General features: G+C 30.1%; 4 protein-coding genes across 4 annotated transcripts; 2 read left to right on the top strand and 2 right to left on the bottom strand.

Annotated features, from left to right (window-relative positions):
- The first annotated feature begins 100 nt into the window (after positions 1–100).
- Positions 101–1,304, top strand: LOC128961848 (nucleoside diphosphate kinase A 1-like). The gene is made up of 3 exons (XM_054308144.1): positions 101–377; positions 495–709; positions 1,077–1,304. Exons 1-3 carry the CDS (start codon positions 204–206, stop codon positions 1,195–1,197), a joined length of 510 nt encoding a protein of 169 aa, XP_054164119.1. The 5' UTR covers positions 101–203; the 3' UTR covers positions 1,198–1,304.
- LOC128961847 (sorting nexin-25-like) lies at positions 1,304–4,628 on the bottom strand. Its single transcript, XM_054308143.1, has 3 exons — positions 4,067–4,628; positions 1,484–3,986; positions 1,304–1,424 (listed from the first exon to the last, which is right to left on the bottom strand). The coding sequence occupies exons 1-3, from the start codon at positions 4,492–4,494 to the stop codon at positions 1,371–1,373; spliced, it is 2,985 nt and encodes a 994-aa protein (XP_054164118.1). The 5' UTR covers positions 4,495–4,628; the 3' UTR covers positions 1,304–1,370.
- A 2,560-nt stretch (positions 4,629–7,188) lies between these two features.
- Positions 7,189–11,684, bottom strand: LOC128961679 (nuclear receptor subfamily 2 group E member 1-like). Its single transcript, XM_054307938.1, has 7 exons — positions 11,663–11,684; positions 10,078–10,159; positions 9,436–9,454; positions 8,863–9,300; positions 8,269–8,415; positions 7,820–8,114; positions 7,189–7,472 (listed from the first exon to the last, which is right to left on the bottom strand). The coding sequence occupies exons 1-7, from the start codon at positions 11,682–11,684 to the stop codon at positions 7,189–7,191; spliced, it is 1,287 nt and encodes a 428-aa protein (XP_054163913.1).
- A 4,263-nt stretch (positions 11,685–15,947) lies between these two features.
- Positions 15,948–17,430, top strand: LOC128961931 (26S proteasome non-ATPase regulatory subunit 13-like). Its single transcript, XM_054308257.1, has one exon. It carries the CDS (start codon positions 16,107–16,109, stop codon positions 17,253–17,255), a length of 1,149 nt encoding a protein of 382 aa, XP_054164232.1. The 5' UTR covers positions 15,948–16,106; the 3' UTR covers positions 17,256–17,430.
- Positions 17,431–17,564: the final 134 nt, after the last annotated feature.

The raw sequence follows: 17,564 nt of genomic DNA, 5'->3' as shown, positions 1-17,564 counted from the left end.
GTATTTAACAAATAATTTATAGACTATTTGCGTACAAAATATATGGAAAATGTCTACAAATGTGAGCTCAGAGTTAATGCTTTAAATGTCAGACAAATGCCTATTGAAAGCACCGGTAGTTTAGTGTAGTTGTAGTGACAGACAGGCCTTCAAACAGACTGACTCTGACTTCACATTTACTCCACATTTCATTTACTTATTGTATGATTTGTACTCTTTTGTCACTATTGTCTTGGATATCACCAGAAATGGCAGCCAATCGCGAGCGAAGTTTCATTATGATTAAACCCGATGGTGTCCAACGAGGACTTGTCGGGGATATCATCAAACGTTTTGAACAAAAAGGATTCAAATTAGTGGCCATTAAGTTCATGAATGTATGTCATATGTTATCACTAATTGGTGACAATTGTGTCTGTCATTTATGAAATTGATTTATTAATATAATATATGATATGATATATTAATGAGACAATTGATTGTTTTTTCTTAAGGCCGGAGAAGAGTTGCTGAAAAAGCATTACTCGGATCTGTCGTCGCGTCCATTCTTTCCAAGTTTGATCCAATACATGCAAATGGGACCCGTCGTGCCAATGGTCTGGGAGGGACTCAATGTGGTCAAGACTGGTCGTGTACTCTTGGGTGAGACCAATCCGGCCGATTCCAAGCCCGGAACCATTAGGGGTGACTTCTGTATACAAACCGGAAGGTATTGTCTATACTTTTGATTATTATTTTACTAATTATCATATATACCGGTATTTCATAGAAATAACACATTGTTTGCTAACATTTTTATTGCTTATACTATAATAGTTTTTAATGACAATTAAATGTAATTATAAGTACCGGTAATGATATTACAAAGAAATATATATTTTATTTATTTTATCGATTTTTAAAATCCTATGTTTTATTACTTTCATTAACCTTACGGTATGTATAATGTACTGTATATGTGATAAAAATATCAGAAATACTTATATCAATAGTTTTGTCATTTCGTGATTTCAAGTCATTAATGTTAAGACAATAACTTAAATATCTTTGTTTCCATTATTTTAAAATGTTTACAGAAATATAATCCATGGAAGCGATTCAGTCGACAGCGCCAACAAAGAGATTGCTTTGTGGTTTGATCCCAAAGAGTTGACCGAATGGAAGGCCAATCAGCAGTCCTGGGTTTATGAAGACTAATAAGACAGCAATGATTACGATAGCAATCCAATTAGTTCCACACATTTTATGATTAGTTTTTTTTGGACTTATCGGTAGTTTATCACAAGTTTATTAATAATCATGATATGTATGTGGTTTTAATTTTATAAAAATAAAATTTGAAATTTGATTTAATAACTAAATATAAAATTTTAATAACTTTTCAATTCAGGTGCGAATTCAAAAATAAATGTTTCTACTATTTCCTAAAAAATAGGAAAAATAATTAATTTAATTAATATATTTTTATAGACAAAATTCTTACATAAAATAGTTGTTTATTTAGTAATTGATTCTGCAATCCATCAAAAGCCTTGACGACTCCTTTTCTCACATTTTGTTGACCCAAAAGATTGTTGAAAACTTCGGGAATACTATTTAAAAGATGTTGTTTAGCAAGAATTTGTACTCTTTTTCGTTCCTCTAGAGAATTGTGAGGCCAGGGTTCGGATAGCTTGCCATTTGGCCACAACGAGTCCCGAAATGAAGTCAAATAGTAATAAATCATGGATTCAGAGGCCAACCATTCGGCCGTTGAGTACAATTGTTTATTAATAGTCTGGCCGTAAGTCATCTGAACAAATGTCATGAGACTCCTGCGTAACCATTTTGTTATGGTTTTCAATTCAAATATTTCGCTAATGAGATCATAAAGTGATTCCGCGATATCATCTTTAATATTGTCTTCATTTTCTAAATCATTTAGAATTAAGAACTGATTGTCTGATATCTGTTGTTGATGATGATCGACGTCCTCACTGTTGGAATCGCTAGACAAATGTCTTTCGTATGGTTGACTTGCGATACCAAATAGTTTGGCCAACGGAAACATTTTTGACCGAATAGTCGAAGTGTTGTGTTGTCTGTTAATAGGTTTCCTAACACTGTCAGCACTTTGAGATAGGAATAGAAATAGTTCTTCACTGCTGTATATTTTGTCATTTGTTGTCAACACATCCAAAAACATTTGCAACTTTTTCTTCATAACATTCAAATGTGTTTCATTTAATGATATAAATCTTTTGTAAAATTTTGGTAAATCATAACGTTTTAAATTAGGAAAATAGTGAATCAGTTTTCTTTTTAATTCATGAAATTGTTGGACATTTCTGGCAACAATCCATCCATTGGAAGAACTTTCCTTCACATCATTTCTATAAACAATAATTATTGCCAAATAGTAACCATCGATGTTATCCATTTCAATGTTATGTATCTCAGCTCTCCAGTGACCCATTCCTTTGATCCATAGCTCAGTACAGACCAGATGTGATTCATATTGACTGCATTCACGCATTATATCATCAATTTCTTTCTCAAGTAATTGAATCAACTTTTGGTTAACATTTAGTGAATTTGTGGTCAGTTTTTCCGTTTCAGATTTTTTTAACGCTTTTAAAGCATTTCTTTTGTCGTTTAGTTTTTGTGAGAGATTTTCTAATATTACCTTTGTTTGCGAAACATGAATCTCGACAATTGAATTGCTTATATCAACTAAACTTTGTTCCCGAAGATAGTCTAATTCTGAATCGCTTTCATCAGTTTGACTTTCATCGCTTTGTTGAGTCGACTCGCGACTGCTTTGCAGAGTTTCGTGCATCTGATCCAACATTTCATTGTATTCTTTGCTTACAATAAACAACGGATAATATCTATTTTCGAGTATTTCATAGACCATTGTCTGTGCAGTAAAATAGGCTTCGGGTCCTCTGTTACCCAAAACAAATTCTTCCATTGTTTTCAATGTATTCTTTGATAAATTAATTAGTTTTATAAAATTATATTTAAAATTTGGATTATTTAATATTTCGTTAGCGATTTCATATTGTTTGCTAATTTCTTGTTTGGACAACTGATCTACTGATTCCCAAAAAACAATCAAATGGCGTCTACTTTCCGGAGTACTGGAACTGCTTATTAGTGAATATTGCATAAACTTTTTCAAATATGATCGACATATCTCTGAAGTCATTATTACTTTGAATCCGAGTACAGTCTTACGATTTGGTTGTGGCAATGAATCTGACGAAAAAAGCACATTCTTCCGGGTCAACACTTCCCGATTGTTAATGCCGTTAATAGCATTGATTCGTTTCTCGCATTGATTTTTTGCAAATGTTAATTGATTTATATATCTCTTGAGATTTCGTGCCTGAAGTAGGTCTCCTTTGGCAGAAGTGATAGGTCCCGAAAACATCTTCTCATTCATGTCTATTCCGCGCTCTTTCTTTAAATTATTGATAACAGTTGCCTCCATTATTTCGGTGATCACCTGAAATCGGATCCTTTTGAGATCTTCAACATCACAGCAATGGTTAATCATTTTAATAAAGTCCTCATATGTTTCTGCGTAGGCATAAGTTTGTTGATGTTTTTCGGACTCAATCTTATGATATTTAAGATAATCTAAAAGTTTTTGATTCAAATAAATTGGATCACATATTAGATTAATGGCATTCAATAGTTGAACTGATAGTATCTCTCTTAAGAGATGTTTCAGTGGTTTGCTTTTCGCGTAACTCTTTGGCAGTAAAATTGTTAATAAAAAATCACATAATTTTCTAATAAATTCTAGTTCTTTGTCTTCAGTCAAATGTGCGCTCAAATGATAAACATTTTTCTGGTTATCTTTCGGGCCATTCATACAAACAGTTATCTTTTGGAAGTGCTTTAAGAACCGATTGACAGCATTACGTGTAAAAAACTTAACCAAATCGATGGATCGCATTCTGATAACAACATTTGCCAACACTTCCCAAAATTCATTTCTGAAATTACAAGAGATTTCAACCGATGATAATATTAATATATATATATTGTAATAACAATTGTCTTAAGCATTCATTACTTAATTTTTGTGGACAGTCTGTCACTATCACAATCTTTGACTAAATTCTTGTACCAAACAAACAGAAAATCTCTGAGACAATTGTCGACAATCTCTTCCATAAGTTGATCCACATTTGTGGACACAAGAGTCCGACTCTTGAAGTAGTTGTCGATCGGATCGTCAAAAGTTTTTTTGTTGTCATTATGTCTTGAGTTGTACTTTGGATTCAATTTTAATGTATTAATATTATTGCTATCATATTGTTGCTGATAATTGTCCATTAATTGTCTTTCATAGGATTTAACGCCCAAATAAAGACCAATTAAAGTGATAACAATTACAAGAAATAAATATAACAAAACATTTGCAAAATATATAACAATTGTTATTATTATTGGAAATATTGTTAACAAATATAACAACAATTTCAATGTCTTGTACTTCATTTGTAAAGATAATAACAATGTTGTTGTTGTTGTTATGTTATCAACCCATCAGTGGTTATTTGTTGGATGTGTTTAAGTGATAGACAAACACACCTCTCATGTAAACAAACATTGCATTCATTCATACATTCAAAACATATGACTGTTTGAGACACACATTGAGTGCGCAAAAGCCAAACACAACAACAGGTTTGCAATCAAACAAAAAAAGTTTGAATCAAATGTATGTATTGGCCTATAATTGATAAAACTTTTGAATAAAACTTTTTATTTTAACTAAATATAATTAAATAATATTTTTATTATGTTTTACAATATATAATAGTTTATTTAGTAGTAATAAAGTGTAATCAATGAATGCACGCGCATCTCATATACACGTATTGCTCGTCATATTAAATATAATATGTGTTCTCTTAGCGATTATTTGATAATTGTTTGCAATTAAATGATAATTTTGAGTTATTATTAGTTATATTATAATAATTTTTATGAATGTATTTGATATCAAACAAAAAGTTGAATCCAATGAATGAATTAATAAATTTGATGATATTGTCGTTAACATCAGTGATTGGTATGACATCACTGGTGACCGCCTGTATAATCGCAGACAACTGGACTATCCTAACGATCGGCATACTCTACATAATGACTCCCTTTCCTTACTTAATGTCCAATAATTGTGGTGCCGATGATTATTGGGAGCCGAGCGCTGTGTCCACCGATTTGTCGTATTTCATGACAACCGGAATAATAATCTCTTCGTTTGCAATGTCGACTGTACTCTTCCGGATGGCATTCATGTCTGGCTTAGCCCTGATTCTGGTATTCCTATCCAATACTATTGTGTTTCTTTCAATTTGGGGTTTCTTTCAATATATACTGCAAACCGATTAGTGATTTATTCAATAAATATTTTAATCACAACACCATTGAAACGGCCGTTCAATTACTACAAACGGCCAGACGTTTGCTATACAATCGCCACAAAACCGCATCAATTCATATACTCTATATTTGTATTTAAATACAATTTTTATTTATTTTTAATTATCATATATTTTTATATAATACTAAACAATTTGTTAACACATAGTTATCCATACAGTGAAATGCATTAAAAAAATAATATAATTGCTTGAAAAACATGTGAATTAATTATTAATACAATATGTTTAACAATAAACCACTTAAAAGTTTAACAGTTTTCGTTATAAAATTATTTTGACTCAAAACTATAAGATATATAAAGTATTCAAAATAGTTATTAATTTCAATGAAAGAGCAGAAACTCATTCATTGATAAAAAGGTAAATCAATGGACCGTCAGTTCACTTGAGTAGTCAAACGTATGCCGACAACAAAATTGTCGTCATATCTATTAAATAGCGATTCATACTGTGAGACAATAATGTATATACAATTGAAGTGTACGTTAAAAGACATTTTAAATAGTAAATGATAACAAATTTTTAAGAGATATTGTCATCTCTGGTAGTGTATTGTTTGTAGTCTACAGTAGTAATAATAGTAATGTTTTGGGTAAGGGATGGTTTGTAGTGGTTGTGTAGTATTAGTATAGTGTAGAAGCCATACATTTTAAAGAATGAAATTTAAGTCTAATGTTTCTAAATGTAGAGTTAATGTATGGATAAGTCTATTATCGTAAAGTAAATGAGATGCTTATCGTTTTAAGTCGATAATTACAGCTATATTTTTATACATAGAAAGGCATACAACCACTATATACGACTTGTATGGTATGCAATGACATTAGATAGCATTGATAGGACGGGTAGAGTATTGATAGACATATACTATAAATTGTATGAAATGGCAAAACTCGATGATATTTGGAGACCACTATTAGTCTGTGTGTTGATGCAAATCAAGCGTATATTGTGATTACATCTCCCTTCTCGTCAATGCATTGCTTGATATTATTGTTATTTGACTACACATATAAAATAGGGATCCCTATAAAGTGGTGCACCTGGAAGTACACTGGTATATAGTGGTCGATAGTGACTAACATATTGGCAAACGGCTGGATAGGAGGGCTCACAGTCGGCTTAGTGACTGAACTCAGTTTAATCTCTTGCCTTTTAGGCCTGATTTCCACAACTGTGAGAGCAATACAAAGAGGGGGAACAGTTGAACAGAGAAGCCAATACTACCAGTGCTCTTAGGCTCGAAATATGAGAGTCTATTAAAGTTTTCAATGCATTCAACAAAAAATTGGCGAAACTCTGATTGGGAGTCGAAATACAAAAGCACATCAAAAATACATGAAAGAGCACAACAACAGCACCAGTAGTTTGAGTCGTTTTGTCGCAAAGGGAATCACTTTAGGACTCGAAAAATGACACAAATGTTAGTGGTTTACAAAATGATAGGGATATACCTCACCAACAACTCTATGTGCTTTACAATACCTCTCAAAGCCTCTCATTCAGCTCTATATCATCAGTCAGCTATAGTCAACTGTATTGATGGCTGATCTCAACATCAGTGTCCGGGACCCACCTTTGCCGACATAGTTTGTACACTTAAGCACCACTTTATGACACACATTATCATTACACCATTTGTTATATATTTTTTCATTCAAAGAAATAAATTTCATTTTTTAAAAATTAAAAACAATTATGATTTTACTTAAATAGAAATAACTTATAAATACAGTAATTATCAGAATTCTGTTGATTTATACATATCTGATAAAAGTCTATCTATTGGTATATTTCCAATGGTTTTCCGGAAAAACAGTTCTTCAATAGTGTTTCCGGAGACACTTCTAAGCGATGGTAACATTAAAAGCAATTTTCCGAAACGGAATGACTGTTGTGTCGGATATGCCGTTGAAATGTACTGATTTAATGTCACATTAGCCCTGTCTTGAGCTGCAGATACGGCAGCACTATCTCTGAGCTCATGGACTGTAGTCGATGAAGTCGATGATGAAGAGGGAAAGTCTACAATAAAGATATCAAAATCAATGTTTAAGTGGAAAAAATATCCGTAAAATATTTATATTATGAATTGTTATATGAAAACAATGTGTCAATAGTTAATAGTAAAGCCTAAAGGCTTCCGTTTCTCATTCACTCTCTCTCTCTCTCTCTCTCTCTCTCTCTCTCTCTCTCTCTCTCTCTCTCTCTCTCTCTCTCTCTCTCTCTCTCTCTCTCTCTCTCTCTCTCTCTCTCTCTCTCTCTCAAGACTTTTAGTCAAATACATGGAGTAAATAAATAAATATATGAATGAATGGAAAAATGCATTACAAAAGTAGTGAAAGAGTTAGTTATTGTTATTAAATGCTCACCAGTTTTGAAGAGAACAATAGCTTTAAGACAAGTGTATTCAGTGGTATCGACTCTTAGCTCTTTGAATTTGGTCACCAATTCTTGAAAACATCTAATTTCAGTCATAAAAGTGACGAATTTGTCTGTTTTGGAGGCTGTGCTCAATGATAGTGCCGACGAGTCGTCCCTCGACGCCAACAATGAACTCGAGTTAATACCGACCGATGCTATTAATGGCTCCATATCTATGGGAAGCATGAATTGTGCGGCACTAAGTATGAACAGCTCTCTCCAACCCTCCTCTATAAGTAATAACTGTCCAAATAATACACATATAAGTAAAAGTATTGAAAAGTTAAGTAAAGAGTTGAGAATTTCCTTGTCTGACATTACTATCAATTTTAAGGATTATTATAATCATAATGACTATAACATTGAAATTTCATGCCATTTCATGGCCACAAATTACCTGATCTCTCATAGGAAGTGACACAAACACTGGTAATGTTTTCAACCATTTTATATTATAAAACAGTAGTCGAGCTGCTGTTTCACATACTGTCTCACAATTTGATGATATAAAACCATTTAATCCGGGTATGTATGGAAATGGATACTATTGATTATAAATAATTTATATAGAAAATTAATTAATTGTTATATAATTATAAATTTAAAACATAATAAAGTTGAACAATATTTAATATTAATAACTTATTCAATAAATGTAATAAATTTAAAGCCTTATTAAAAAATATAAATATAATACAAATTTTAAACATAACTTTCTTATAGTATAGTATAGTATTTTTCTTTTCTATTATTCTTATAATATCTTATTATGGTTTAGTCATATTATAGATATTAGTATAGATTATAGATTATGACATATAATATTTTTTAGACATAACAAAATTTCAAATAGAAATCATATTTATAACTATTTTTACAACTTATTGTATTTAATCTTTAAGATTACAAGTTTTTATTGCAAATATTATCAAACATTGTAACTTATAGTGTAATAATTTTTGTTTGTTTTTTAATCTTTAACATCACTTACTTTAGGAGTTGGATGGCATACAGCCGTTGGTCTTAATGTTAATGCATTTGAATCAACTAATCTCGGAATGGCTGTCAAAGATGATGACAGCGATGATAATGAGATATTAGTGCTGACTTGCGGTCGGATTGATGAGTTGGGTTGTGGTATAGATAATCGATTTTGTGGCTCATGTACTGATGGCGACATGAATGTTGACGGAAGACTAAGTCTATCTATAACTGACGTGTCTTTTAAGTAAAGAGCTACTTGTCTTCTGATTGTCGAATTTCTTGGCCCTCTTTCATGTTGAACGGCATCCTTATTCATACCCTCTTCTACACATTTATTTAGACGACAGGCCCGACACTGGTTTCGATGAGTTTTATCGACCGGACACTTGTTAGCACCCGAACCACGGGCTTTGCATATGTATTGTCGATTGCGACGAATAGATCGCTATATTTATATACAATATTTGATTATCAGTTGTCTAAACATATTATACTCAAGAGTGGTATGAGTCCAATATGTGTACTAAATGTACTTCAGAAATACTAATATTGAACTACCACTCCATTGAATGGGACATACCTTGAAAAAGCCGGCACAACTGTAAAGAGAGAAAATGGAGATAATTTTAGTGAATTTAGTCGTTTAATTGAATCAAATAATGTGATTATTGTTTGACTAAAATGAGTCAAAAAGGAAATATAGTGTGGATTGCATTTGACAGCAATGCACGTGTCGGCCCATTGGCTGTCACTTGCGGTCGCAATACTCTCTAATTGCTAACAAAAGGGGAACAGTTAGCCAATACATTAGGCATTCACTCACAGAATTTGAAAAAATGCATTTATACTTAAATACTTTATTTATATATAATTTATATATACTGTATTGTATGTTCAATATATAGAAAGTCATTGATTCATTATAATGTCTCTCTCACTCACTCACTCACTCACTCACACTCACACTCACTCACTCACTCACTCACACTCACTCACTCACTCACACACACACACATACACACACACACATACATACACACACATACATACACACACATACATACACACACATTATCCCTCATATCATTTAATTACATAACAAAAGATGTATTAAAAAGTAAAATGTGTTTTAGGGGTGCAATTCATTTCAACATATAAAACAATAACAAAATAGTCTATTAGACTGTTAGATAAATGTCATACAAAAAAATATAGTACAAACCCATCGCAGGCAAAGATGCCATAGTGTTTGCCAGAACTGTGGTCTCGACATACTTTGCACGGAATGTCCAAAAGTATCCGACCTAATAGTAAAACAATTTATATTTAATACTATTATTATCATTATTATTACAAATGAAATCTGTTATCATTTTAACTATAGTTATTGGCTTTTTATTAGATATTAGGGTGTTTTGTATCCCATAAGTTATAGCATCATAACATTATAGTGCAAATTAATTGATGAGATTGTTATACAAGAGTGATCAGTGAACATCTGGTGCACCGGTCGACTCATAACTGTATATATCTATTAATTTTACGTTTCATATGACAAATCAATGTTTTTTGTTTTAATAACTTTCACAAATATATTTTCCCACGCAATGTATGGACTCATCATTAATTTGAATCATAATTTTCATTGCAATTGTTATCATCACTTTTGCCTCTAGTATTTGCTTCAATAACTATTCTCACACAACAAACATATTGTTTTATGTATAGCATAACTACAATATGTCATAAATCGGGTGATTATTTGATTTCCGCTTAAAAGCAATAATGTAATTAATATAATCTATTGATTTTAGTTACCTAAAAAAATAACTGATCATTTTTACAAAATAAGTGTCAATTCTGTTATTATGAATCAGTTGACAATATTTAATATTTAACAAAATTTTATAAAATATTCTTATTTTTATATATTTGTTTAATTATTTAATGATATATTTTGTATATTGTTTAGAATGTTATCAAAATTAATATGAATATTGTTTATACAAAAAATTAAATTTAATATATATCTATAACTTATAGATTAAATTCTAGACTTATAGACTATAAGTATTAATTTTATAATTAACTTAAAGTAAATACATTAAATTTAGAGTTTTAAAAACGCATGAAATAATTTGTAATTCTAACACAATAATCAATTTTAATTTAATAATTTAAATATTCTCAAAGTTAATAATTATTTAAAAAATAATACTTCGTAAGCAACTAAATAAGTTAAATATAACAAATCTTTAATTAACTTATTTTTATATATAAACACAATTACTAGGTTTTAATTTTTAAAACTACAATAAATAAAATATTAACTTAGGTTTTGGATACATTATATAAACTCTTGATAGTATATAAATATGTTTAGTAAACAAATTTACTAGATTTTTGTAATATTATATATAAATATTTGAAAATTCAAGTTAACAACTTTTGTTTACTTTATATAGTCTATAGATATATAGATATATAGTGTATAATACAATAAAATTTGTTTACTATAAACTTACTATATATTACTGTATACTTATTCTATATATTAGTTGTCTAAAAAATGGCAAAAGATTTATCCAAGAATTAGCAAACTTTTATTAATATATTTTTTAATTATGCATTTGTTTTTTAAATTAAATTATTTAAACTGATAAAAGTTATTACTAACTAACTAAATTAAATATATTTATAGCTTTAATTTATTTCTTATTTAAATATTTATCATAAAAATGAATTAATAAAAATACATTAATAAAAATAATGTTAATATAAAAATGAGTAAAAGTTATAAGACTTACCATTAGTATGACTTTGATTCATGTTATCCGCGACACAGTTGTTATTGTTATGGTTTGACGTTTTTCTCATTTGACAAACTAACAAATAGATAGTTGTGATGACAGTAGTTTAGAGACTACCTGAGCCAGTGATGTCTTCACATTAATAGCGGTTTAGTTCTGATTCGAGTCAATTGATTACAATTCCCACGGTTAGAGCCAAAGAGGCAAAAATCTGGTTACGGCTCAGCACTATATGGGCTCTCAGGCGGGGTTTGGACGCTATGACACAATCCACAGAATACTATACAGATTGCAATGTTAATCAGCCAACCATAGGACCAACCATTGGGAGGGGATATACTGCAAAGGGGTTGGTGTTTATGGAGTCGATTATGACTATAGAAGCTTATGGCTTATGGTTATTGCCATATATGCCAACATAAAGTTTGTATTTGAATGCACACACCATTTGAGTTGACAAAGTCTGACAAATATTTAGAGTCAATCAAAGGGGAGTTTTTACTTGTATTGTGTTTTATACTAATCGGAGGCGCATTAACTTCTCTATACTTACCGACTCTCAAATCGACGACAATATGCGACAAAACAGAGACCACTCCATAGCACTGGCATTATTGACATTCAATTGCTACTTATATCTCAAATTCAATAGACTATACCATACTATTTCTTCAATTGATGTATGGGTGCGTCCCAACTCATATGCCAACTATAGTCACTACTATAGTCCAACTCATTTGTAAAGCAGTCAACAATTTCACGCTTCAATGGCACGTTTGATGTGACCATATATTACACGGGAGAGAGAGAGAGAGAGAGAAAGAAAGACTGAAGTAATAGTGCGATAGTAGTGATGTGATGTGACCCGGCTATGGATGGGCTATGAATGTGTCGCCCTATGAGGTGTGCTTCACATGTGATCCATATTGTGATGAGTTCTTTGAGAGTCGCTCTTTGATGGCATGCCTTTGACATTGCCATAGATATTGTTGTATAGTATATACCTGTATATATAATTTATATGCTTATGTATGTGTGTATTGCTGTGCACTTTTTTAGAGCCGAGACAACTGACCGCAAATCGACAATATCTTCAATATCTTTCATCAATTTCATTGTTGATTTTAAATTTACTAAAAAGCATTTTCTATACATTTATCTCAACTTCTCACTCAAAAGTTATGGACTCCTCGACTATTCAATTGATTGTTGAAATTGCTTTGCAGTGTCTCTAAAGCTGCAAAACTGCATAAAAGTTGTCCTCAAATATCAATACAGTCACTACTATACATGTTTGACAATACATACATTAAGTTATGTATAATTATAATAAAATCTATTGAATTCTTTGAAATCGTAACAAAAAACACCACATTTTCCTTACAATAAGATATTCACTCTATTTTTCAATCTTCAGATCTCTCTCTTCTCTTCTTTTCTTTAAACTCAAGTATTTTGTTGTTATCATAAATTTTTCATTTCAAAACAAAAAATATACAAATTATACTAATACAGTATATATATATATGAGTATAAGTATATGAAAATGAAAATTAAACTAAAAAATTATGATTAGAAAATTAATTTGTAGTTAACAAGTAGTGGTAATATCAGATTATAATATATACTATTATATAATATATAGTATATTACAGTATATAACTGATTAATATCAATGAAATGGGTTAAGTATATGCATTGACACAACTGACACACGCATATGTGTTGTCGAGTATTGTTCAACTTTTTTTCAACACTCGCGATAACCACTTGTATTAAACAGCAAATTAAATTTAGTGCAAAAAGTAAAACTAAGTGATACTAGAGTTACGAGAGAAAGAGAGACCAATGGTTTAGAAAAAATAGTACTTATTATTTGGTGACTTAATTGAAAAATTTACATTAAAAATGTTTAATATTTGAAGCATTCATATTCAATGAATACTACTTTTTTAGGAGACTATATAACGTATAATGTAATATCATATATGCAAATGAGCTCAATTGAAACACAATGTCAATTTATAACAGGTTTAAACACATGTTAAAATACATGGCTTTTGTATTGAAAGGACAGTTACCTAACCTATAAAAAAGTTATTATTAAAATTAAAATTTTTTAAAATAAAAAATTAATTTAGAATTTATATTTACTAAAATTTTATGCATCTACTATTTTTATTATACACTATTTTTTTGTTTTTAATACAAGTATTTAATAGTAATATGTTCAAATAGATTATGATTATTTTTTTATATATCACTTTACAATAATTATTATTGAATGCATCATTAAAATTCAATAAAAAATTATAGATGATTTAATAAAAATATTGCATGGATGACTTAGCCAGGTCTAACAATAATAAAATTAAGTTAAACCAAATCAGTTCAGTTTCAGTATAGGAAATACAAACCAAAAAATCTTTATTTTCTAGTTTTTAAAAATATCTAAAAATTTGTTGAATATATTTTTAAACTAAATGCAAAATTTCAATACGTCTAAGATTTGACTTAAATTTGCATTTAAATGTTTCCCTTGAAATTCTCCATTCATTTCATTCAAATCTATTTATAATAATATAATTCCCGAAATCATTGAATAAAATTTTATTTTGTAAGAAACAGTCAGTCATTTTCATGAGTGGTTGCTCCGGGATATGAGATAAAGTTGTTCAACAAATAAACGATAAAAATTAAGTAAACATTATATAAATATATAAATTATATATAGTTGTTTAAAAAATGAAATATTTAAATATAATTTTTATTATATTATATATTAATGTTAATTATAAATTAGTGTCTAATGAGGAACAGGCGTTTGCCAATTCACCCGAAATCGGTAAACAATTTATATTATCAAAATCAGAATCAGCACCGATATTGTTGACACAATGCTATAAAGACAATCTGAAGAAAATGGACAGATGTGTTGACCACTCTTTCGATAGTTGGGATTATTACCGAAAATTATCGTTTGCCAGTGAAAGGGAGTTAACTAAAGCTTCGTGTTGTGCGATGTGGGACGGGAGGGACTGTCAAATCAAGTTAGCTAAATATCATTGCACTCAACAAGCCGTACAAGAGTTGTCCGATTTATGGGAAGAGGGCATCAGTTCTTGGAGTAGAAGTAATGGTTGCGACAAATATTCATTTTATTACAATTCAGTCAAATGTAAACTAACCGATTGGGCCATTGCTCTCATTGTCATCGCTTCGGTCATTGTGTTGGCACTGATTGTCTATTTTTGTGTTAAATGTCTTAAACGCAGAAAACAAGTCAAGTATTCGCCGACCAAACGGTCTTCAGTCAGATTTAATTCAGTTAATTATAAAAGACAGTCCACTAACTTATAAAGTTATCTAATTTTTACTTTATTTTACATTTTTAACAATATTATAAACATTGTATGATATTCTATAGTAATTGAATATTTAAAAATTGTCGTATTTATCTTTATAAAGTATATCATTGTTAAGTATAGTTAGTTCAATAATTATTATAACATTACTTAATAATTTCTCTCAAAATGTTTAATTGACACTTGACTTAGTAAATGAAAAATTTACTGAAATTGTTTGTTTTAAAAATATTTCAAATATACTGTTTTACCGGTATATCAAATATTATAAATTTTTATATTATGTTTTTATTATACTATTATAAGTTATTGTAATTATAAGTACAGTATATTTAATTTTTATACAATATTATAATTTATATAAAGAACAAAAATTATTTATTTAAAAAAATAACTCATATTGTTTATATACAAAGAGTACACATGTACTGAAATTTTAAATATATTTTATTTATATTTTAAATTATACTACTTTAGATTTTTTTTTTGTTATTATAAAATATTAATATAAAATTATATACAGAATTGTTTTACAATAAATGATTAATTATCAATACTTTTATTTATTTATTTATTTTATAGTTTTGCAAGTTTTATAATGTATAACAAAAATTTGAAGTCTAATATCGCAAATTGTATACAAAATATTAATTATTATTGCTATTGAAAATCTAAAAATATATATTAATATATCTCTATTTTAAAAAATATATCTTAGAGTAAAACAATTAAAATACTGTAAAAGTTGTTAGTTTTAGAGTTTTTTTAATTGAGTGTTTAATGAAGCCATTGATGACTGAAAACTTAATACAGTATAACATTATTAGTATTAATACAATACTGTATATTAAATAATATTAATATTAATATTAAATCATATAATTTATATGCAATGCAATGAAAACTATAATAATTTGAAGACATTATCATTGAATAGAGTGTTGAGTACGACATCTGTCGTCAGTTTGTATGCATTGAGTGAATCAGCATTTCTGTGACACTTAAGAAAAGACATCAATTTATTGATTCATTTATTTGTTTTCACTTATTTATATCGGCTTTTATACGGCAGACACATGTCCTCATCATCGGTGGCTACGAGACGTATGGATGTCGGCGAATATCTGCGACAACAACAGCAGTTGGCGGCCAATACGGGTCTGATTGAGTGGTGGACAACGTTTGAAGAGTTGTATACCAAACGATTGTGGCATCAATTGACTCAAAAGGTGTACGAATTTGTCCGTACGGTTCCTCACCCGAACCTATTGGACTTTTACGAGAATTTTATCGCCGACTTTGAGACCAAAATCAATGGCCTGACGCTCATCGAGACCTGCGTTTATATTGTCAACCAATTGCCGTCACACGAGTCGCGTGTCGTCTTTCTTAACAAACTGAGCGAAAAAGTTAAGGCCAACAGAGAGGCCGCTATCCTCTGTAATATACTATTGGGACAATCGATGCTCGAAGCGAAAGACCTGAAGGGTATCAAAGATTTACTCGAAACGACTAACGAATTAATTGAAGCCGAGACCGGTGTGACTGCCGTTCATTCGCGATACTATCGATTGTCGAGTGAATACCATAAGTTGGTCGGCAATCACTGCGAGTACTATAGAGATGCGCTCCGATACTTGGGTTGTCAGACCAGTACAGACGTTGAAGACGCCGACACTCAGGCACAGCGAGCCTTCACTCTAGCATTAGCTGCTATTTTAGGCGATAATATCTACAACTTCGGTGAACTTCTTCAGCATCCGATTGTTAACACATTAAGACCAGAACATAGATATATGAAAGACTTATTGTTAGCCTTTAATAGCGGAGATTTGACTAAATATGAAGCTCTGCGAACTCAATGGTTACAACAACCAGACTTAGCCCAACACGAGCTTCAAATGAGACAAAAGATATGTTTATTATCTTTGATGGAAATGACATTTAATAGCACTAACGGTATTATCAAGTTTGATGAGATCGCCAAACAAACTCGTATACCGATCAACGAAATTGAGTTATTAGTAATGAAAGCGCTATCACTTGGACTGGTCAGAGGTAGTATAGATGAAGTCGAGAAAACTGTCCACTTGTCATGGGTTCAGCCCCGAGTGCTCGACAAAAAACAAATCGAAAATATGAAGAAAAAACTCGACATTTGGTTCAAAGATATCGATAACATCGAGAAGTTACTCGAAAAGAGAGCACAAGAGATCATCAATTAATTTGTCGCAGTTTTTGATGTTATGATCACACGATATATACTCTACAGTATATGTGACAAACATTGGACTTATTTTTAGTTTATATAACACTATTTAAATAATTACCAAAACTTATTCTCACTAATAATAATAATATTTAATAAAATTTTGTAAAAAAAATATTTTTGATTATTTGAAAACGTTTCTGTCATTTATAGTAAAACAAAAATTATAAATAAATGAGAATTTTTTTTAATTACTAACAATTTGTTGTTTTATATTTTGATTATTTGAACAAATCTAAAGTAGAAAAGTAATACATTACTTACT

Source organism: Oppia nitens, unplaced genomic scaffold (assembly GCF_028296485.1).
Source record: "Oppia nitens isolate AA-2021 unplaced genomic scaffold, nextdenovo-longstitch-racon4-pilon3 scaffold5_pilon_pilon_pilon, whole genome shotgun sequence".
Taxonomy (NCBI): domain Eukaryota; kingdom Metazoa; phylum Arthropoda; class Arachnida; order Sarcoptiformes; family Oppiidae; genus Oppia; species Oppia nitens.
The sequence above is the reverse complement of the archived record's forward strand: the minus strand, read 5'-3'. Positions and strand labels throughout refer to the sequence as shown.

Bases quoted from the DNA above. Each gene is read 5' to 3' on its own strand.
- LOC128961848 (XM_054308144.1), top strand. From the start codon at position 204: ATGATTTGTACTCTTTTGTCACTATTGTCTTGGATATCACCAGAAATG. The intron at 378-494 runs GTATGTCATATG...TTTTTTCTTAAG, and splicing joins TGGCCATTAAGTTCATGAAT to GCCGGAGAAGAGTTGCTGAA. The intron at 710-1,076 runs GTATTGTCTATA...AAATGTTTACAG, and splicing joins TTCTGTATACAAACCGGAAG to AAATATAATCCATGGAAGCG.
- LOC128961847 (XM_054308143.1), bottom strand. From the start codon at position 4,494: ATGAAGTACAAGACATTGAAATTGTTGTTATATTTGTTAACAATATTT. The intron at 3,987-4,066 runs GTAATGAATGCT...TTGTAATTTCAG, and splicing joins AGACTGTCCACAAAAATTAA to AAATGAATTTTGGGAAGTGT. The intron at 1,425-1,483 runs GTAAGAATTTTG...CCTATTTTTTAG, and splicing joins TAAATAAACAACTATTTTAT to GAAATAGTAGAAACATTTAT.
- LOC128961679 (XM_054307938.1), bottom strand. From the start codon at position 11,684: ATGAATCAAAGTCATACTAATG. The intron at 8,416-8,862 runs GTAAGTGATGTT...TATAATCAATAG, and splicing joins TATGCCATCCAACTCCTAAA to TATCCATTTCCATACATACC. The intron at 8,115-8,268 runs GTAATTTGTGGC...TTATTTGGACAG, and splicing joins CACTTCCTATGAGAGATCAG to TTATTACTTATAGAGGAGGG.
- LOC128961931 (XM_054308257.1), top strand. From the start codon at position 16,107: ATGTCCTCATCATCGGTGGCTACGAGACGTATGGATGTCGGCGAATAT.